The following is a 23,066-nucleotide window of genomic DNA, read 5'->3' as shown; positions in this document are numbered from 1 at the left end:
TGTGATCTATATGATTTCGTAGTGCTGACGTCATAGAATGGCCTCCTAGTACTATGCTAATGGATACTGCACTAAGGATTCTGACTACAGGTACAACGGGTACAACAGGTATTGCATAACTGGAGGGGCACGCGTTCCCAACGGGCATCGTTGGGCATCATTCCCAACGGGCATCATTCCCAGCGGGCCGGGCATAGTTCCCAACCGGCATCATTCCCACCGGACATCGTTCCCAACCAGCATAGTTCCCAGCGGGCATCGTTCCCAACGGGCATCGTTCCCAACCGGCATAGTTCCCAGCGGGCATCGTTCCCAGCGGGCATCGTTCCCAACCGGCATAGTTCCCAGCGGGCATCGTTCCCAGTGGGCATCATTCCCAACCGGCATAGTTCCCAGCGGGCATAGTTCCCAGCGGGCATCGTTCCCAACGGGCATCATTCCCAACGGGCATCGTTCCCAACCGGCATAGCTCCCAGCGGGCATCGTTCCCAGCGGGCATCATTCCCAACCGGCATAGTTCCCAGCGGGCATAGTTCCCAGCGGGCATTGTTCCCAACGGGCATCATTCCCAACGGGCATCGTTCCCAACCGGCATAGTTCCCAGCGGGCATCGTTCCCAGCGGGCATCGTTCCCAACCGGCATAGTTCCCAGCGGGCATTGTTCCCAGCGGGCATCGTTCCCACTCGGCAACGTTCCCAACCGGCATCGTTCCCACTTGCCAGCGGGCATCGTCCCCAGCGGGCATCGTTCCCAGCGGGCATCATTCCCAACCGGCATCGTTCCCAACCGGCATCGTTCCCAGCAGTCGTTCCCAACCGGCAACGTTCCCAACCGGCATCGCTCCCAGCGGGCATCGTTCCCAACGGGCATCGTTCCCAACGGGCATCGCTCCCAGCGGGCATCGTTCCCAACCGGCATCGTTCCCAGCGGGCATCGTTCCCAACGGGCATCGCTCCCAGTGGGCATCGTTCCCAATGGGCATCGTTCCCAACAGGCATCGGCCGAGTAATTTTAATTTAAGTTTAATTGAAAAACACAGTGTGACTTTAATGCTTTGCAATTCTAATTGCATTTGTAACCTCATTCACTTACTTACTAAAGAACAACAGGTCTATTCAGCCACAGCTGAATGAGTTGATTCACAATCACAACTGAACTCTGGTCTACAATGTTCCCCCTGTGAGCATTCAGTGCTGCAATGTTTTGACCGCAGACCAATGTTGTCCTGGAGTTATACCTACCGCTACGCTATCCAAGCTAGAGCACAGCTACTGTTATTTTAGCATTAATGATAAGCTAGCCAGCGGGATAAAAGGGTCTCTTTCATGCAGCAGCTTTAATGCGGGGTGCCCGTGACAACTAGGTTGGGAACCACTGAACTAAACTAGCCAACTGTATATAACGTTTTTTTTTCTTTTGTCGTCATGTGTGCATTACTGTGGTGTTCATATTATGAAATATAAAGTAAGAAATGTGTACTTCTTTCTTAGATAGAGCAGGCAGGTATCTGTAGAAAGAGAGTTACTGGGTTCTAATTTGCCCTTTTTGTACTCGCACCAATTTGAATTCATGAGGAAAAGGACCTTGTTCAATGAATGGACAGATTAGCTACTGTATAAAAGTTATGCAAAGAGTAATGACTTCAGCTGGTGGGGATGTTATCGTGACCTGTTTGCTTTGGACGGTTCAGGGCTTTGAGCTTTTTTCAGTACAGTACATCTTTGTCAGGCACTTTGATAAAAGAAAATATCTGTTGGAAAAAAGACTGACTAGGCAATATACCAGTGTTGGCTATAGATATAAAACAATTATTTGAACTTTGAATTTGCAAATGGTGCATTTATACAGCACCTTTATCCAAACCCTTTGACACACACACTGACAGCGGAGGAAACCATGCAAGACATCAACCCGCTCACCGGGAGCAGTTAGGGGTTCAGTTGTCTGGGATCAACACCATTTTCGGGTTTCTGATCCGGTCGAAGCGGAAATAACTTTACGTCATCATTACGTCATCAGGTGGCCGGAACCAACGACCGGAACCACCGGCGCCGTGCATCTCCAAAATGATTCCCCTAGTTTAAAACTTGTTTAGTTTGGTATAATCGTTTCGTTTCTTTTGGTATAATAATGGTATGTCCATTTTCTATTCTCTATTAACTCGTGGCGCGACTAACGAGACTAAACTAATTGATTCGCATTATGTGGGGAACAAAAACATGCAGGTTCAAGTTCAGTGTTTTTGTCTAAAGTCAGTTACTGTACCCAAGCTGTTTCAGACTGTTTCAAGACTTCCATAATTTATGTGGGTTGTTCTTATTATATTCCTTTCTAAGTTTTTCTATATTCACTGAACTGAGAGAAATGGCTGCAAAGCTGAAGGCCCTCAACACTCCAGATTAAATAAAAGTCTTAAGGTGCACGGCTCAACAATGTCATGAGGTCAAATGAGGAAATAGCCAGCACACAATGAATGTCCTTTTCACATAGCTTTTTATTTACCTCTCACGGACAGAGACAACGGATGCGTTTCAACCTAACCGCTGAGGAAGACCTATTAGGTTGAAACACGTCCGTTTCAAACTATGTGAAAAGGACATTCATTGTGCGCTGGCTATTTCCTCTATATTCATTGAACAACTGCTCATTGTTAAGATTTTGTGTATTTGGTAAAATAGTAATTTATTGACTTGATGGCCTTTACAATATCAGTATTATTCCATGGTTCTGTTCTAGCTTTAATCCTAACTGCTTTAACATGGGAAAGTTTGTCGACAGCTCATAAAAGCAATGATTTAAATAACCCCAGGCTTTATCTTCCGCTGCACATTTAAAAACATGAGACCAATCCATATTCCTCAGAGATCTCGTCAGTGCCCCACAGCTGTAATTCTTTAGAGATACAGCTTTCTGAACCTTCCGTGTGTGCAAATAATTATAGAATGGTCACTTAGGCCACTTTTAGTGATTTTGGATTGGTCTGATGTTAATACTTGGTCAATGACGCTTTGAGTAGAAGCACAAACCCTCGTGAACTGCGTCTTTCTTTACGGCATTGGTGATAAAATGTCCGATCATAATCCAGTCAGATTTAACAATGTCTACCGAGTTTGTGCAGGTCTCTTCTAAGAGTTCATAGAAGTGGTTTTGATCCAGTGGTCTGTAACAGGTTCCGACTAAAATGGGTTTGGAATTCGGTAATAAAATGTCCACCCACACAGCCTGATCTTACATAAACACAAACACCGCCTCGTTTACGGTTCGTATCTTTCCTAATGACTGTACAATTCTTTCTACTTCTATCTCGGCATTCTTAATGGAACCGTCGAGCCATGATTCAGAGAGACATAACGCCCCGACCTTACTTGTCCTGAACGGATGTCGAATATCGTCTATCTTATAAATAAGACTTCTTATGTTGAGGCGAAGAATGTGCAGACCTCTGCTGGATCCATATCTTGACCATCAGCTTGAAAGGATGATTTATTGGCATCATGGCACAGTCCTATTCCGCTTGTGATGTTTTCCAGCAGCGCTCCGGAGCAAGACATTTAACTTCTATTAACTCCTGGTCCTAACTGCTGCTGATGCGCAGGTCAGTGCCTTGCATGGTTGCCTCCACCGTCAGTGGGTTACCCCATTGCAGCATTGCAGGCGCATTGCAGCACGGAATGTTTGCGGTACGTGTGAATGGGTAAAGTGAAGTACAGTGTACAAGTCACCAATTTCTTTCCACAGTAGTATTGTATTGTTTTGTATATTTATATGCATAAGTCCTGCATATGTCCAGTCTTGCTATTGTTTCATATGTCTGGTACAAATGCATATGTCCTGTCCTGTCATGTCCAGAAAATGTGTTGCTCGTGATCGTGATCATGTGTACGGGTCCATTTGGTTGCATTTGTACACTCTCTCAGTGTTACAAATGGATAAATTAACAAGTGACCACTGTGTGATCATCACAAAACAAACTGCAGCAGTTCTTCATCGCTGAAGCAAAACAGTTTTAAAAGACAATAGATCATCCTTTGTGCCTCCTGAAAAGGGAACACAATTGGAATGTTTCCCAAAGCAGTTATTTTCAGAGGTGAAGGGGGAAACCACACAAGGATAATAACTCAGCGAGCCCGAATTTAAAGATACAGTCTGTGAGTTTTATGTCCTCACTTGACATAGAGACAATTGCAACACTCCAGATTCAAACCCGGGCCTCCGGCATGGGAAACCAGAAATGTACCACTCATTCAAGAAGGAATCCCTCCTTAGCCAGGGCATCAGGCTTGTGAGCTTCAGGCAATGCTACTTGCTAACCATTAGGTGTCCTATACCCGACACCAGAGTCTACATTTCTCAACAGAAGAGTATGGAGACCACCTACACACACTGCAGATGAACTAGATTATTGTATTAACGTACTCAATAGATACTATATTATACTCACCATACAGATTGGTTAGAATAACATTTTATTCATGTGTGTGTGTGTGTGTGTGTGTGTGTGTGTGTGTGTGTGTGTGTGTGTGTGTGTGTGTGTGTGTGTGTGTGTGGGGGGGGGGGGGGGGGGGGCTGCAAATGGAACAATATTGCAGATCAAACTTTCAACAACAAAAAAAGTTCCAGTCAGTGTGCAGCCATTATAATAATACAACAATAATATAATAACATCTTCTCACACTCTCCTAATGGAAGGCACGTAAGGCTCCGCCTGGGAAATCTCAGGATGGTGAGAGTGGCGATGATCTCATGTCCTGATTGGTCACAGGGGAATAAGTGACTGTCTCACGACAATGCATGATGGGAACCAGGAAGCTCCTCCCGAAAACACAAAAGCAGGAAGCGTAACCAAGATCACATCACTCGCCATTTTATTTCCTCACACTTTCACTTCGCCAGTTGTGCCCTGTATTATTATTAGTGTTATTATTGCTTTCACTCTATCGTTTCTCATCACTTTCTATACAGAACGTCTCCCTCTCTCTCTCTCTCTCTCTCTCTCGCTCAATTTATAATCCATCGCATTAAGGTGTCGCTTGCTGACATGAACTGATGGGTTGTTAGTTTGTAGATATGTTCTTTAATTGTGGCATGCAACACCGTCCTGCGATTGAGTCTAAATTGAGCTTTAGACCACAGAACTGCTAGATTCAAGAACTTCCCTCCAGAATCCCAAACCTCCAAGTGTTCTCCAGTGGTTACATGGCGCCTTTCCGACATGTCGCCTTTCCGACGTTAACAAACCCTATACCTAACCCTAACCCAAACCTTAACCGCACGCGGAAGCCACTAGTCGGAGTGGCGAGATGTCGGAATGGAAGGCGGTTACCTTCTCCAGTTACTGTGTGTGTGTGTGTGTGTGTGTGTGTGTGTGTGTGTGTGTGTGTGTGTGTGTGTGTGTGTGTGTGTGTGTGTGTGTGTGTGTGTGTGTGTGTGTGTGTGCGTGTGCGTGCGTGCGTGTGTGTGTGTGCAGTGTACCGGTGTATCATGTCCTCCAGCCTCTTGCCATGCTCCTCCTCCTGTTCCAGCTGTCTTCGTCTGGCCTCCTCTTCCTCCGGGCCTCCGCTGGGAGCTCCCTGGAGGAGCCAGCGTTCACGCATGGCTTTAGACTGGAGGAGAGACAGAGAGAGGGGTGGGTTAGGTGCTCATATACAGTATATACAAACTGACACTCGTTTTACTTTTCACACACATACATACGGACATTTAACCCATTTAGACCAGGGGGTCCCTGGCACAACATATTTTGATGGGGATCAGCAGCCAAAAACATAATTTTGGGGGTCCTTGACATGAAAAAAACATTTGTAAAGATTTTCACAAATTTTCACGATTTTTCAAAAAATAGCAGATCTACAAGCTCATAGCGCGGCACTCGGTGCCGTGCTATGAGCCTGTATATCTGCTATTTTTGAATAGCCAAAGAAATCTAAAAATGATACACATACACAAATGCGTTCCCGGTCTTAATGGGTTAATGTACACATTATGTACTGTTGTAATTATGTATTGTTTTGACAGGTGATTAGTTTGTCTATCAACTGCAGCAACCTCGCTCCTAATCAGTATGGGTATCGATTCTTCATTGACAACTGTTGAATGTTTGAATTCACCTGCACTTTGCACATGTTTTGTTTTGCACATTAAAGTCATGTTAACTAATTACAGTTTGCAGTAAAGTGCATTCCTCCTGACCTAAATCTCAATCAATGTAATCTCTCTTTCTATTTATCTATCTATCGCTATACATGTATATCTGATATATATCTATATATATATATATATATATATATATATATATATATATATACTGTGTATGTACCGTATACTTTGACACAAGCACTGTCAAGCACTGTAACTGTGTGCAGTGCAGAGACCTGAATAAGCCACCTATGACTGCTAAAAATAACTCCCTGTAGGTCAAGACAGCTACCTGTACAGTATAGACTAGAGTATACATATAGTATACAGTGTACGCTCTCAGGGCTGCTGAAATAGACAGGTTTTTACATACAATGCGAACAACCTTTCAACAACAACAAAACAATCATGGTCAATGGCCAGATTAAGACATCCCAATTAATACATTATGTAATAAATGAAATATGCATGAATACTTATATTATCTTTATCATAATCTCTCAATATCTCTCAATATTCACTCTCCCAATTACTCTCCAAAGATTTAAATCAGGAACTTTCAAGGGCCACAGATGTTTGGCTATTAACCGCTTTGATGCTTCTCTATCTGGGTGTGGAATTCAGGCTTTATTTATACTCCATCGCACAACAGTGTCGCACATCAAAATTAGCCGCTCTACAAGCTCACAATGCATTGCGTCACGTCAAACGTCAAAGTATAAATCAGACTTTAGTCTGCTGTTACCACAAACAGAATGTAGTTGGAACATGGGCTTCATTTAGACTGTTAAACTGTTACTTGGCAGGAAGATTAGAACAGACAAATAAACGAGTGCATGATGGTCGTGAAGGCCAAGTTAATGAGATCAACATACTTTACCAGCGGCTGTTAGAATGTGGCGTTTATTTGTGTGTCTGTGTGTATTTGTTTGTGTCTGACGCAAACAAACCCTTATGCGTCTATTTGTACATTCTCAGGGCTCAATTAGAATTCACGATTTCACTGTATGTAGGGCCAGGATTGTTAAAAGTAAAGTTATGTTTAAGCAGCCCGCTTGTCAACTAAACTGTGACTAAATGAAAGCAAATTTATGAATATGGAATTGGGAGAGTTAACCACATGATGCCACGTAGTACTCCAGGCATTTCATGTATAAAGTCCTTCTTTAAACAGCCAGTAGCAGTTTGTCAACCGAACCGTTATAAATAAAGAATAAAGTAGTGTGAGGTTATTGACCAGTGGTTTCCTCTGAGAACCAGTCTGCTCTCTCTCACGCCCGCACTTAAACAAACATTCCATTTCCTGTTGAGCTCTGACACCAAAACCCACACTGACTGGCCTAGGAGGGTTCTGGGTTCTTCTGGGTTTTTCAAGAAAAGGTTCTGGGCTTTTTAACCCCTTGAACCCCAAGGATGCCTATTCGGGGGGGGGGGGGGGGGGGACACTCGCCAAAAACAGCAGATCTACAAGCTCAAAAGTTACGTCATGTCACGTCACGTCACGTCACGTTTTGAGCTTGTAGATCGGCTATTTTTGGCAAAGAGATTTGGTGTAGACGGAAAGAAGCAGTCAAAGTAACTCAAGTCCGGTTCTCAGAGTCTAGAGCGATGAAGTGGTTAAGGGAAGGTTCTGGGTTTTCTTTAGAAGCCTGTTGATACCTCACAATCTGACCCCATCTGAGGACACGCAATTGTTTTCTTTCATTATTGTTTGTCTTAAAATCGTATACAAATTCCTGTTCTGCAACTTTTGCTTGTTGTTGCTATTTTTTAGGCCTTAAGAATCTGGTTCTGTTGAGCATTAGTCCAAACTCCCATCTGAGGCAGAGAGCCTTCAGTCTCCATTTGATCTATATACTGGCTGTCTTTATCAAGAAAAAGAAAACAATGGAACTGCATTATACTTTGTATTTAAAACTATAATGAAATGAGTTTGTCTCTTGACTTACAAATCACATCTAGGCTTTTCTGAGAGACTTGCTGTGCATACATACATGGCCCCCAGAGGTCCTTATCACAGCTTCCTGTCCCAAGCCCATGTCTCCCAGGAGACAGAGGGTACAAAGCGCTGCTTCACGCTGCCTGGCCGCGTGGCACTCAGATGTAATGGCCATTAAATGCGTCTGTGTGACTCCACACTGATTCTATCTGACAAAGCTCAAAAGCTCTCTGGTGATTTTGTACACAGACAACTAAGCAGTCAAACAACGGTGGTCCCTCAACTGGTAGTTACACTGATTTCTTCATTGGAACCGTAGCTTTTGCGTTGACCAGGAAACTCAGGACGCGGTACTGTATATGAAATATCATATCTCAATTTAGTAAGAGAAAATGTCAATTACAAGGGATTGTAGTTGTGCCAATAACTCAGAGACACGTTATTTCTAAATATTTACAGGAATAGAAATATTTGAGGAATTTTACTTTTACACTGATGTAGAAAACAATCCGACACAAATAAAACACTAATGCAGGAAAACATATACATAATAGTGGAGCAGCACAAGTCTTTAGATTATACTTGGACATAAACCAGAGACAAACAGACCAATATGAAGCAATGGTTCCTCTAGTGGTGCTTAAACTGGTTTCTTCAGTGGGACCTGGATGTTGCGTCTATAGATTATCACGCATAAATCTATGACCCAGTACAATATATAAAAATCGTTTTGGGGCATCCGGATGGCACAAGGGTAAAGTTCCTGCCCACCATGGGGACTACGGATGACTCTGTATTGATAAACTGACATTTTAATTCATGTGGGGGTGGTCTACTCTACAGTATCTCTCCTTTGGACAAAAGTTTAACATTTTGTCCATTATTTGCATTCATAGGAAGTCACCAGACAGTGAGGAATTTCACCAGGAGGGTGTAAGGCACACAAACGTTTTCGTACAACAAATAGCTAAAATAGCCGGAGTTTTTGTGGATCAGGGCCCATTTGAAAATCTTTAAGGATGCATTTTCAGAGCATGTTCGTTTTGATGATCAGTCAGTCAGTCAGTCGATTGTCTGTTGTGTGGATCAATGGAACTAGCACACACTAAGTTCCTATGTAGCTATTAAAATCTTAGTTTTTTTGGCCAGATACTTAATATCCTCAAGTAGTTGAGAATCGCTGACATAACCCACGCTCCCTAAATGATGCCAGTGGAAAGCAGAGGCATGGGTTTCCCCTGAGCAAATTCAAACCTGTGTGTGCGTGCGTGCGTGCGTGCGTGCGTGTATGTGTGTGCGCGTGCATGCGTGCGTGTTTTGCTGGGAGTACTCAGCCAAGCCAGAGGCACTGCTGCCAAGAACTGAACCTGGTAGAACTTGATTTAAAAACACTGTTGCTTCTCTGTAAGGCAATGCTAACTAAATAAATACAACTAGCTAGGCCGTAGTGTATATATTTTTTTGTAAACGGGCACTATGTGCACACGACCTTAATCATTTGCTCTTTTCTTGATATTTCTAAATGGGTGCAAAACACATCGGAATGCAGAGTGTATAGTTATTTAATAAAAGGAACCATGCATGCATGCATACCAATTGTGTTGGGCTGTACAGTGTAATTAGAGACTGGATGGAATGTACTTTATTGCAAATATTAAACCTGTTTTCCATAGATATTTGTTATAACACTAGTAGCCACAGTGCATCTGTACTACATTAGTGCCGTAGTAGGGTTGTTGTTTTTTTCCACAACCACAGTACAGCTGCAGGTTTTAATTCAAGCACCAGATACCTTGTTTACGAATGTTTCTCAGCATTGTTCTAAATGTCATGTCCAATCATTAAAACAACAACAACAACAAGATAAAATGAACGTGTGTGGGGGGCTTTCAGGTAGGAACAGTTTAGATGGGGGTGTGTGGAGGTGGGGGTATGGGCACTTTCAGGTAGGAAGGGGCCAAATGCCCGAAGGGTGCTTTTTTCTATTATTTCTAATTAGAAGCATATAATAAGACGTAAAAGCAATGTTGGTTTTCATTGTCTGGCACTGGGTACCAGGCAGCCTTGGAAAACGTCTAGGTGATCATTTGCCCATGGCATCTCCAGTTCTTGTTCAAGGATGTTGTGTGTGTGTGTGTGTGTGTGTGTGTGTGTGTGTGTGTGTGTGTGTGTGTGTGTGTGTGTGTGTGTGTGTGTGTGTGTGCGCGTGCGTGTGTATTTGGATCAATCCTCAATGTTAATTCATCCATATACTGTATCTCTCAGATTGTACAAATTCTCACTCTCTCAGATTGAAATTAACATTGAGGATTTTACTGTGTATTAACTCGGACCCAACATGACACTGAGACAAAGTCCACAACCTTAATGGTCATAATTATTTTAACCACTTTCAACATATGGGCATGTCATTATAGCAATGCATCACGTTATGAAGTTATGAACGTTAGAGCGGCTATTTTCTTCAGAACGGTCCATGATACATTGTCGGCTGACTGCGGAAATTTAAAAAACATAAATCACAAGTTGGCAGTGTTGTGTCTACTCTGCGGTGATGTTTGGCTAGTTAGAAAATGTTGGAGGTGCAAGAACTGCCAAAACAAACTTCAGCAAGGCAATGACGTTTGCTCCAAAATTAGGTCATTTTGTTCATATTGGCCTGCCAAAGCCGGCCACACACGCACACGCACACGCACACACACACACACACACACACACACACACACACACACACACACCAACCTTGAAGTGTTGTAGCTGTAGCACCAACTCATCCAATTGGCTCCTCTTGCCTTCAATTTCTGTTTGTCGTTTACGCTTCTCCTGGAATACAAACAAATAATATAACATCATCATCCTCACTATGACATCACATCGGATATTAATATAACACAGAGGGTTGTCAACACATTTTTTTCAAGGACCATCATAACTCTTAGAGTGTACAAACGTGTACACTCCAATTTGTACACTCTCAGAGTTACAGAGCTGTAAGAGTCCCCTTTGAAACCCCGTCAAGGAACCCTGAGGGTCCCTGGACCCCACTTTGAGAACCACTGATATGACATCATCCTCACTATGATATCATACAGGATATCAAACGTCAACGAACAAACCCCAAAACCAGGCAACCTCTAGGTGTGCATAGTTGGCAGACAGACAGACAGGCAGGTAGACAGTCAGACAGACAGGTAGACAGACAGAGAGACATAAAGACAACGGCCTCATGCACGAAACGTGCTTAAGATCATATTTGATCTTAACCACTTAAACCCCAGCATCCATATTGTGGGGAAAACCTTCGAAGAAAATAGCCGATCTACAAGATTACAACGTGTCGCAATGCGACGCGTTGTAAGCTTGTGGATCTGCTATTTTCTGCGAATATATTAGAGGGAAAACAGAAAAGACACTACTGTAGTACAGAGCCCTGAGAGACTACGCTCAACAACGTATGGGGTTTAAGCGGCTAAAACGCCCCTGTGAGCGTTTCCATCAGCACACCATGTAGTTGGACTCATCACTCTTCTTCTTAGCTGTATTTGTTCGTTGGTACACACAAATGCGTAGGCTATGCATTTGAAAACATGCGTAGAGGAACTTAGAATGCCTTATTCTTTATGCAAAAACAATTACCGTAGTGCCAACCCTCAAACAAAATGTTTCAGTGCCCAACATATCTCCCCCCCAAAAAAAGGCATGTTCAACAATCTATTGCTAGTTTTTGAAGTAAGGATGCATGACTGGGCTAGGACATGATGCAAGTTCAAAATGCTTTTTATTAAAAAAAAAAGGTTGTAGCATTCAGAGCTGAACATAATTATGTCCCTCAGCATTAGTTTTTTCTGAAGTGTTTAAAATATTTGGAGAATATTTTAATATTGCAGGACAGCAGCAGCAGCAGACGGCATGGCCACCACCTCCGCCCTTGGTTGCGGTAGTTACATGATTAATTATGCAATTGTTTTGATTGCCATACAAAGACAATTCATAGTCTTACCGTCCGATGAAGATGCAACCTGGATAACTGTGTCCATTCCCGATGCAGGACAGTGGATAGAGCAATCAGTGTTACAGTATGTTAATGCAAAGAACGCATTTCCTCTCAGTGTTTAATGAAGCTCTGACCCATAACGGATAGTGAAGTTTTAGTGTCCTGCATTCCATCATCATCATTTATTTTTTACTTCAGCAACGGTAAGCAATTGTTCAGGTTTACATATGATCTCCTGTCCACAATGTATTATTATTTGGTCCCGTGACGTTGCTGCTTAAACTATCTTCTTCTCGCTTACACATGATGAGAGCATGTTGAGCAACTCAACAAAAGTTCATTTTTATCGCCTGTGGGAATAACTAGCTAAAAACTCCAATTCTAAAGGCTGAAAAGACGTTGCGATGCATTGTTTCTAAATAAGTGGTTCCCAAACTTTTAAGATCGAGACCCAAAGTAGTGAAAATAGCCAATCTACGAGCTCACAACATGTCGCAATGCGACGTGAATAATTAAAAACAAAATGTAGGAAACAAAAAATAAAAGCATATTTAGTCACGACCCATACAAATGGGTCCACAATCCACAAATAGGTCCCGACCCAATTCAATTCAATTCAAAGGGCTTTATTGGCATGAGAAAACATACGTTTACATTGCCAAAGCAAAAAGCACAATACAACAATACAGCAATACAGTCCCGACCCACTGTTTGGGAAACAGCACTCTAAATGATTATATTGCCTGATGTTGGTTCATTTGTTAATGTTGATAATCTTCCATTAGCACGGTTCTACTTACAGTAGTTTGACTCTGAACAAGCAAAAAAAAAAGGACAGTGGCTGACTGTTCTAAACCCATATACCATGTCATAGTAGATGGAAAATCAATAACCACCATAGAAAGAGGTCTGTCTATATCTAAGCCAAGGTGGTCCTTAGATCAGGGGGCAGTAAAATCCTGCATGTTAGTTTAAAGGTGGTGTAAGGGATTTATTATATATATATATTTTTTTCAAATAGGTTTTTGTTGAGTACCTAACAACAGGGGTCCGTCTCTCCAACTTTAATCAGAAAATACATTTTCCTGTCGGGATACCTATTTTATCCAATCAGGGGAGAGGACCCCATAAAGATAATTTATGCTAATGTATATTCTCCTGATTAGACCATAAAATGTATTTTATGTTTACTAAAGAGCTGGCGAGACAGGGAGATCCCTGTTATTAACACTCTAGCAATGATTACTATGGGAATATATATTTAACACTTATTTCAACAATACAGTTTTGCACCTCTAAGTAAAAACAATTGACCTATGTCTTAACACTCACCAGAGTTAAACTAACACTCAGGATTTATGCTTGGGAAATGAAGGCTTTGTTAATGAATTAACGATATTTAACTTTGATCTGTAACTTTAGGACGTGGAATGTTATGTCACCTCAATGCATAAAAAGGCAAGGCTCCGTGACCTCTAGCACATCTTAATGATGCACGAACACACCCACACACACACACACACACACACACACACACACAAACACACAACAATGATATCATTACTTCATTTGAAATGCCAATAATTCTGAACCACCCTGTTACCAGCAAGCTGTGGTCAAAACAAAACAAAACTGAGAATAGGACTACAATAGAATTTATCAACTTTATTTGCCAATTATGTTTCTATTCTTCAACCTTCCTACAATTTAGGCATTCAGCAGACACCCTTAGTGACTCACAATAGACAAACCCTGGTGAACCCTAGTCAGTGCAAACAACCTTATTTACGTAAATGGTCACGTAAATAGAGTACAAAGAAAGCAATTAAGTGCTACACAGTAACTAGAATACCAAGTAAACATCAAACCTAGCATCCGTCGAAACAACATGCTCTCTAAATGACATTCTTAGCATTTGTGGTCAAATGCCCGCAATCAACCCAACCGCACTACAAAGAGTGATTCAAGGTGAGTAACATAACGCCCAAATACCCAAATATAATGAAGTCCTTCATCACATCCTATTCTTTACCCCTTTCTTGAAACTGCAAATGATGTAGTGCGACATAATTTCACCCGCTTTATTACACCTGTGAAGCTGTGATTTGGCAATAAAGTCGAATCTGAACAGTATGTCTATCTATATAATGTAACATATGTTAACAAGTGACCAACATAATATCTGAATAGTACAACTATCATCTATCAAAAAATAAAGCAACACAAAGTTAAACAAGGAATGAGAATGGTTGAAGGAATGCTAGGGGGGCGAGGTGGAGTCTGAAGAGGTGAGTCCTGACTGAGGGGATAGGTCAGAGGTCATTCCACACACAGCTTGAAAGACAGGAGGGATTAAGGGTCCAGGACAGTGGTTCTCAAACGGGTCCAGGACAGTGGTTCCCAAATTTAGCCAAAGACCCACAAGAGAAATTTGATGTCTGGCCGGGACCCAAACTAGTGAAAATAGACAATCTACAAGCAAGTACGGGGGTGCCATGCACTTCATTTGCCTTGTAGGTCAACACCAGTGTTTTGAACTGGATGCGGGCGGCAACTGGAAGCCGGTGAAGGGAATACAAAACCGGTGTGACGTGAGTATTTAGGGAGGCTGAAGACCAGGCATGATGCGGCATTCTGGATCATTTGAAGGGGGTTTGAGTGAGCATGCCAGGAGGCCACTATAAGGAGGGAGTTGCTGTAGTCAAGCCTGGAGATGACTGAGGCTTGCATAAGTAGCTTAGCAGACTCCTTGGTTCTAACTTGGCTTCACTGCCAAACCCACATGATACCATGACAGAGCTTCAACACACATTAGATTACAGTGAATATGCACACAAGAAATACCAAATGTTCATGTGTTACCACTTTTGCGCCTTAAGTTTAACATCATGTACACATACTGGTCTTATGCTATGTGTTTTATATGTACAGTAGATATATAGATTGTTTTGTTCTCTTTGACATGCTTCTTTACTGTTCGATTTTTCTCCCTGCTCTCCCTCTCCCTGTCCCCCCTCATTTTCTTCTTCTCCCTTTCTGAAAAACAACAAAAATGACGGAGCTTTCAGAACAACGAATTTCACCCACTTCTTTATTCCTGTAAACCTGCGATGTGACAACAAAGTTCTTCTTCTTATTCATGTTGGTGAGAAACTCCATGTGAAAGTGAATGTCATGTGGGATGTATTCCAAATAATTTCTCTCAAGGACTAGGAGCTGAAGTGTAGCAGTAATTGTAATCAGGCCACGCGACACTTTTTTTTGTTGCCAAACATTAATTAGCCTGAACTCTGTCCTTCAGCTCCTTAGACAGAGAAGTGACAAATGATATCCAGCCCTATGCAGGAAGGAAGTGAAGGATTAGGGGTCTTATTGAGGGATGAGAGTGGGGTTAGAGGGGCCTGTTTGGGTCTACTAGAGGGCTTTATAGGCTATCTGGAAAGGAGGGGGGATTAGGACATGAATACAAGGTTCATCTAGGGTGAGAACAATGTTTGTGTTCACGTTGATGGTTGGTGATGTTGTTCTGATATAATTTCCAGGAGGAGTAAACGGTGAACACATGGTTTTAATCTGGTTTTAAGAACAAAGAACAATATATGTTTACTTCAGCTTCAGTATATGGAAGACTTAATAGCGTCATGCCTACTGTACCTGGAACACCTAATTAATAATAATAATCACTTACTTTAACAAAAACATATCACGCATTCATTTATTGCATGTTGTTTTTTTTGCTTTGCACAACAGCAATTTATTTGTACAATAAATGCGTTGCAGCAAATCTAAATGAAGGCTCTTTTCCATCTGTAGTTCCTGGACAGTACATTTTAAAGCATGTCTGTCTGTGATGTTTCGGGTTACAGTTGTCAATAGATCGTATTGGATTAATTGTTTATTTCCATCGCTTTGGATCTTTTCTGTCTTTCATCCAACAACGATGAATGATCAGCTCTATAATGGAGGGTTTCGTCGTGTTGCTCAAGGGCACAATGCCTGGACATCATCCTGACAGCAGTGATCAAACCTGTGACACTGCTACCTGTTACCGTTTAGTCTTAATTACACAGTAAAGTTCTTAGTGTTAACTACGTGAACCCTATAGTCCATATTCTGGGCCATATTTGCATTGCAGCATGGCGAGCTGTGAGCTTGTAGATCAGCTATTTTCTGCAAAGAGATCTGATGTAGAGGGGAAAAAGGGAGCGGGCCTAGTATAGAGCCCTGGGAGACCCCAGTGGGTCAACTAAGTATACTACAGGGGTTTAAGTGGTAGTATCCATTTCTAACTCACAGAGAGTACAAATGAAACCAAATGGACCAGTAACATTAGAGTTAAATGAACACTGAGGATTTTACTGTGCACAGGGTTCTCAGAGTTAGTTTCTGGGACATTTCCTGTTGGTTTAAATATAGCCATTAAGGGGAAAACCCTGTTGTCAGCCTGCCATTCACAGGACAGAATACATTGAAAATCCTGCAGCATTAACTTAATTTTGGTAGTCTGTGTTTACACTTGAGTTGATTTAACACTCAGAATCTTAAAGTGTAGTTATTCATCAGCCTCAACAAATCACAAAGATACATAATATAGAACATGGGTTCTCAACCTTTTCTGAATCAGGGCCCACTTGAAAATCTTCGTCTGTCCACTTAACAGTGGTCAGATGGGTGGGCTGCGTGCGTTATCAGAACATGTGGATGGATCTACATGTGAGCTCTACAAGCTCTACAAGCTCCCAATGGAGCTTGTAGATCGGTTATTTTTTGGCAAAGTGGTGTATAAACATAAAACGTGGTCTAAGTACAGAGCCAACTCAGGTCCAGTTTACAAAGTCTACAGGTTTTAAGTGGTTAAGCATAGTTCAGACCAAAGTTTTGTGACGAGCCGAGTCGACAGAATTCCCCAAACTGTGGTCTGCAACGTTCTGGCGTTCTAAAACTGGACGGTCCACGTCAAAGGCGACGAGCTGAGCCTGATTGCCATTTCCAAAGCAACTTCTCTTGCCAGTACGGGCCCATGCTTCCCAGGTATGGGAACAAAACCGCGGATGAAACATCTGACAGTATTTCCCTTTAACCACTTGAACACCAGCAGCCGTATTGTGGGGAAAGCTTTTGCAGAAAAAAGATTTTCAGTGAAGAGATTTAAAACAGAAAAGTCACTATAGAGCGTGCCAACCCGTTGCCACCACGGGGGGGGGGGGGGCAATGTTAAGTCAACCTGGTTTATACCCCTCAAAGAAGTCCGCTGCTACCAAAAGACACTTGTTGACACCCCCTTCAGGATTTTTGGCACGCTCTATACAGCCCTGAGGTCAACCAAGGTAAAATATCAATGTGTTTTTCTTGTGCTGTTTTCCTAAACACTACATGGATTAATGTGTTGCGATGCCATTTGGGACTGTGATTCTGGAAGGGCAAACCTGTGGGACACGGGAATGTAACAGGTGCGAGAGCGACAGATAAACAGATAAATCATGATAATGAGCGAAATTTGTTGTTTTTGATTTTAACAAATTGGATCTCATGAGACTCAATCAGCCGGCATCAGCCCGACCTGCAACAGGGTACGTTCAGACCTCTGTGATTTGTCTCTACAACCTTCCAAAATGGTAACGTCTTGTCACGAATCTTTGGTCTGAACTAGGCTTTACACACACACACACACACCCCATAATAGCAAACACAGCAGCAGTTCCCATGGATGGGGCATAGAGGTATGGACACCAGATGTTAAGGACTGTTAAGGACATGTGGTTGAGGAATGGACTTACGCACATACGCACGCACACACAGCCCACGCACACACGCAAGCACAAGCAAGCACACACACACACACACACACACACACACACACACACACACACACACACACACACACACACACACACACAGACAGACAGACAGACAGACAGACAGACAGACAGACAGACAGACAGACAGACAGACAGACAGACAGACAGACAGACAGACAGACACACACACACACACACACACACACACACACACACACACACACACACACACACACACACACACACACACACACACACACACACACGTTTGATGTTCTTGGATCAAAGATGGTTCATATGTCATTTGGTTACCATATGTGAGCGGGTCCAGTGCTTTAGGCATCAAGTAGGCATTTTTCATTTTTCATTTTATTACAGATTGTTGAAGTACAGAATATAAGCTTTCATATGATGTATCATTCATTGAAATTGGAACACATTTGAAGAAGATGTGACCATTTTAATCTTGTTATCTATAATAGTCCAAACTGAGATAATCCCTCCTAAAGAATTTCCACTTCTAGCACCTCTCAGCTCCAGGTAATGGGCGTGAACAATGGGTAATTTATTCAACCTAGCCACTCCTCTAATCACTCCCCCATTGACACCTTTCAGTCAGCTGTCCACCATATAGAAATTTGATGCAACACAATTACATTTTTTTAAAGGTATTTTTTACTTTACTGGAGTATTTCCAATACTTTAACTTCTACTCCACTACAGATCAGAGGAAAATATTGTACTTTTACTCCACTACAATCATTTTAAACTTGAGTTACTAGTTACTTTGCAGATATAAATTATTACATTATAAAACATACATTAACCACTTTAGCCCTATTTTATACATAGTCTATTTGAAAATAGCTGATCTACAAGCTCACAATGCGCGTTGTGAGCTTGTAGATCAGCTATTTTCAAACATTTTAGTACTTATACTTTAGGTACTTTAAGTACATTTTGATACCAAGACTTTAGTACTTTTACTTTGATTGAACTCAAGTAACATTTTGAGCACTTTTACTTGTAACAGAGTATTTTTATATTGTGGTATTGCTACCACCGAGTGCTTCTTCCACCACTAAATTTGACCCACTGGTAGTCGACTAACAGTCGAGGGTTACCTATTAATAATGAAGACACGACCAGCTAGGTCCTGGATTAACTCCAACCTGGTGTTTGCACTCTCCATTTACAACCCGTACATCTACATAAACGTTCAGATTTCAAATATAAAGTGCTTACCTCATGGCCACGGATGTTAACATTAACTTCGGGTGGGTCTAAGTACCCGTATCTTCCATATTGTTCAATAAAAAGCATTTTAATCCGATCGGCGGCCATTTTCTCATAGAGTTATAACGTATCAGGAGTGCAATACACCCCCCAACCAATACGGCCGCATAGTTGAAAAACAACGGAGACAATGGCCATCAATCGGATCAAAATGCTTTTTATTGAACAAAACGGAAGATACGGGTACTTATGAGGGCCCGTACATAATTATAACACCCGTGGCCATGAGATAAGCACTTTATATTTTAAATCTGAACGTTTATGTTGATGTACGAGTTGTAAATGGAGAAATGCAAACACCAACTGTACGTTCAGCCATGACGCTTGACCGCGAGCTAACAATGCTAAGCTCCTAGCCTAGCTCGTTATTCCACCGTTGTTTTGTCCACATCTTCAGTGAAATACTTCAATACGAACGTCGAGCGGCCTGTTGTTGGGGCTGCCCTCAGAGCTGCTGTGTTCGCCACAATGTTATTATTGATAATAGAACTACATTCTGTCCCGAAAAAGACTAACGCAATACTGGCCGTTTCGGCGCTTCCCACCGTGGTGAAGTTAGTTTCAGCCTCAGGTTGAATATTCACCCAGTGGCTATTACTCCAGTAAAGTAAAAAATACCTCAAAATTGTACTTAAGTACAATACTTGAGTAAATGTACTTAAGTTACGTTACACCACCACAGAGAGGAGTGATACTGATGGGCGGGGATTAGGCTTGTAACCGGAGAACAATAGGCCAACAACCAACCAAAACCACTCACATGCTAATGTTGTCCCTGCAAGTTAAAACCACTCTCCGCCCCCAAAAGACCGACAGAAACACACAGAATCACTCCTGTTTTTGTAATGTAATTTAAACCACTTAATGATTCTAAAACGCCTATCTTTTGGACTATAAACCTTCTTCAACATTCGAACTGTGTTAATATGAAAAAAAACGAAAATCACAAAAAAAAAAAAAAAAGTTTAAAAGCTATTTTCTAGTCTTTGTCAATGGGCGACATGATGCCCTAAACACCAGACCTGCTCACATATATAGTGTGAAGGAAGCTTTTCTACAATCGTGCCCACGCACGCACGCACACTCTCTCTCACATCTCTATCCTACTCATCCATTCATTAATCTATTAATCCATCATCCATCCATCCATGCATTAATCCCTCCATCCATCCGACCATCCATCCATGCATCCATCCCTCCATACAATCTCATAGATTGAGCGGTCGCTTCTCCTACAGTCTCTTACAGTGTGGGTACAAGTGTAAACTGCTAGTGTTTCACCGGCAACGCTCTGCTTTGTATCTGCTATAGCCGATAACATCTCGCAGATAATACATACAATAATAATATATTAGGAAAAGCATAATTTGCTGTCATTTGTCCAGAGTCCGGAGATTGATGTGGTTCGGTCCGGATTCGGACCCGAGTCTGCTATTTGAGGATGATCACTGCTATTCATGCTCCGGACATGTTGTTAGTATTAGACTGGGATTAAAGCTGCAATCCAGAATTTATACAATGTTATTTTAATCAATGTGTGTATGCAGTGGTTGGAGGTGGTCTCCCTATACTCTTCCACTGAGACAGTTATACCCTGGTGATGTCGGGTAGGACAACTACGTGTACTATTTATTAATGCACCTAATCTTTGTCTTTAAGTTCCATTTTCAATACGGCAGCTTTAATTCTATCTCTTGTATTGATGTGTTGTGACTGGTACAGGGTAAAATCCTCAGTGTTCATTTAGCGTAAGAGGATCCAGTATTTTGGTGCCATTTGTGTATTAAAATGTATTAAACTCCTTCTATCCCTTTATGTATTAAGTTACTTCATGCATTTATACAGTATCTATTCACATATTAAATTACTCGGGTGGTAAAAGGATTCTGATGGTGAATTGACCCCAGATCTTTTGTGTTCATGACGCCCCCTGCGGAGAAAACTCTTCCCCCACAGGGAAATATGTCACATTCCTGGTGACACACTCATGGCTTCCCACACGCGCGCGCGCGCGCACGCACGCACGCACGCACGCACGCACGCACGCACGCACGCACGCACGCACGCACGCACGCACGCACGCACGCACACACACACACACACACACACACACACACACACACACACACACACACACACACACACACACACACACACACACACACACACACACACACACACACACACACACACACACACACACAAGCCTTTGACCCGATTTGACTGGAAATGAGGACTTCTACACACTGAAAGAATGACATTTTGCATCGTACAAACGACCAGATGAGGTGGGATATGGCTGGCATCCAAAAGGTGCAAAGATGCAATTGAGAACTACAACTTTCATTCGAAAATGACATTGAACCAGGTCAGGTTCAGTGTCAGGTCAGTGGCTGACCGGCTGACCAGACCAGCTTGTGACGGGCCGGATCGGCGATGACGACAAGTCAGCCTAAAAGAGGGACGAGGTCACTGAAACAATGGCAAGTGCAAACACATCGCTGAGGACCTCATACACGCATACAGCACACGCACACGCACACGCACACGCACACGCACACGCACACACACACACACACACACACACACACACACACACACACACACACACACACTGCACGTGGTGAAAAAAGCTCAGCAACGCCTGTACTGCGTACAACAGCTGAAGAAAAGAAACCTTTGCCTGCAACAACACCATCAACATTATCCTGACGAGCTCGTCACAGTACCAACAGAGAATTTAAAAACACTGACCGATTGTTTTGTATCAACGGTTCCTTCATCTTCACCTGTGTGCTCAGGTCTTCATCCAGAATCCAACCTGGGAATTTATAACTACGCACTATCTATTCAGCTATTGATGCGCCTCCTTGTTTTCGTTTCTTTCTCTTCACTGCCCTGTCTAAAAAGAACAAATCTTTCTTGTTTTAATCTGTGGAAATAACATTGCAGACTATTGCTTCCAAATGACATATGAAAAGATGAACTTTAGATCTTGGATGTTCACAATGATATCACCAGGTGTGGCTAACGAAGCGTTTAAGCACATAAAAGGTATGTCTTTTATAAATGGATATAATACAAGTGTGTTTCGATCAGGTGTCAGAAACAGGTTCCTACTGTAGGTACTGTAGGTTAGTTTACAATGCTAATATGAGCACACCACATAATTATGGTCTCGTTCATAAGTCCATTAATGCCATATTTGGGGCTAATATCTCTTCTACTAATGATTTTCTTAATGTGCTATGTCCGTAGTTAATGCCAATGTGACAGGCATTACGTTAATAGAGGTGCACAAATGGTTGAAGATATTGTGGTGTCAATGAATGCAAACGTAGCTGGAAGGTCTTGCATACCACGGATAGGGTTAGTCCGACTCCTAAACTATGTGATGGTAGCAGCTGGTTCTGATACACCCAACATGTCCATATTCGGGATGCCGCGCGCGCGTGCATGCACACACACACACACACACACACACACACACACACACACACACACACACACACACACACACACACACACACACACACACACACACACACACACACACACACACACACACACACACACACACACACACACACACACACACACACAGAGAGAGAGAGAGAATGTATGAGTACTACTTGGGTGTGTTCAAGAGGAGGGCCATGTCATATCTTTCTGCGTGCGTGCGTGCATGCGTATGAGCGTGCGTGTGTGTGTGTGTGTTTGGGGTATCCTGATACAGTAGCTCAGTTCCCTCCCAGCTACGTTCAGAATGTTACAAACTCGCCGTCTCGGCCACGTGTTCCCTGACGCGCTGCTTTAAATACAAACCAAACAAAATAAAGGTAAACTGTGATGAAAATAACCTCGACTGCCACACTCCCAGTGACACCAAGCTTAATGTTTGAG

The 23,066-nt window shown here is 42.4% G+C and overlaps 1 protein-coding gene across 3 annotated transcripts in view; it reads right to left on the bottom strand.

The window, feature by feature from the left end:
• The window catches only part of palm2akap2 (PALM2 and AKAP2 fusion), a 104,211-nt gene that overhangs the window by 65,545 nt on the left and 15,600 nt on the right, over nucleotides 1-23,066 (bottom strand). For all 3 annotated transcript variants that reach the window (XM_084046736.1, XM_084046737.1, XM_084046738.1), the window contains exons 2-3: nucleotides 10,818-10,892; nucleotides 5,474-5,604 (exon numbers count right to left, since the gene is read on the bottom strand). In XM_084046736.1, the coding sequence (XP_083902862.1) occupies nucleotides 5,474-5,595 (122 nt within the window). In that variant the 5' untranslated portion in view covers nucleotides 5,596-5,604; nucleotides 10,818-10,892. The remainder of the gene's footprint in view (nucleotides 1-5,473; nucleotides 5,605-10,817; nucleotides 10,893-23,066) is intronic.

Source organism: Gymnoscopelus microlampas (genome assembly GCF_963454915.1).
Source record: "Gymnoscopelus microlampas genome assembly, chromosome: 21".
NCBI lineage: Eukaryota > Metazoa > Chordata > Actinopteri > Myctophiformes > Myctophidae > Gymnoscopelus > Gymnoscopelus microlampas.
Note: the sequence above shows the minus strand (reverse complement) of the source record. Positions and strands in the feature narration are given on the sequence as shown.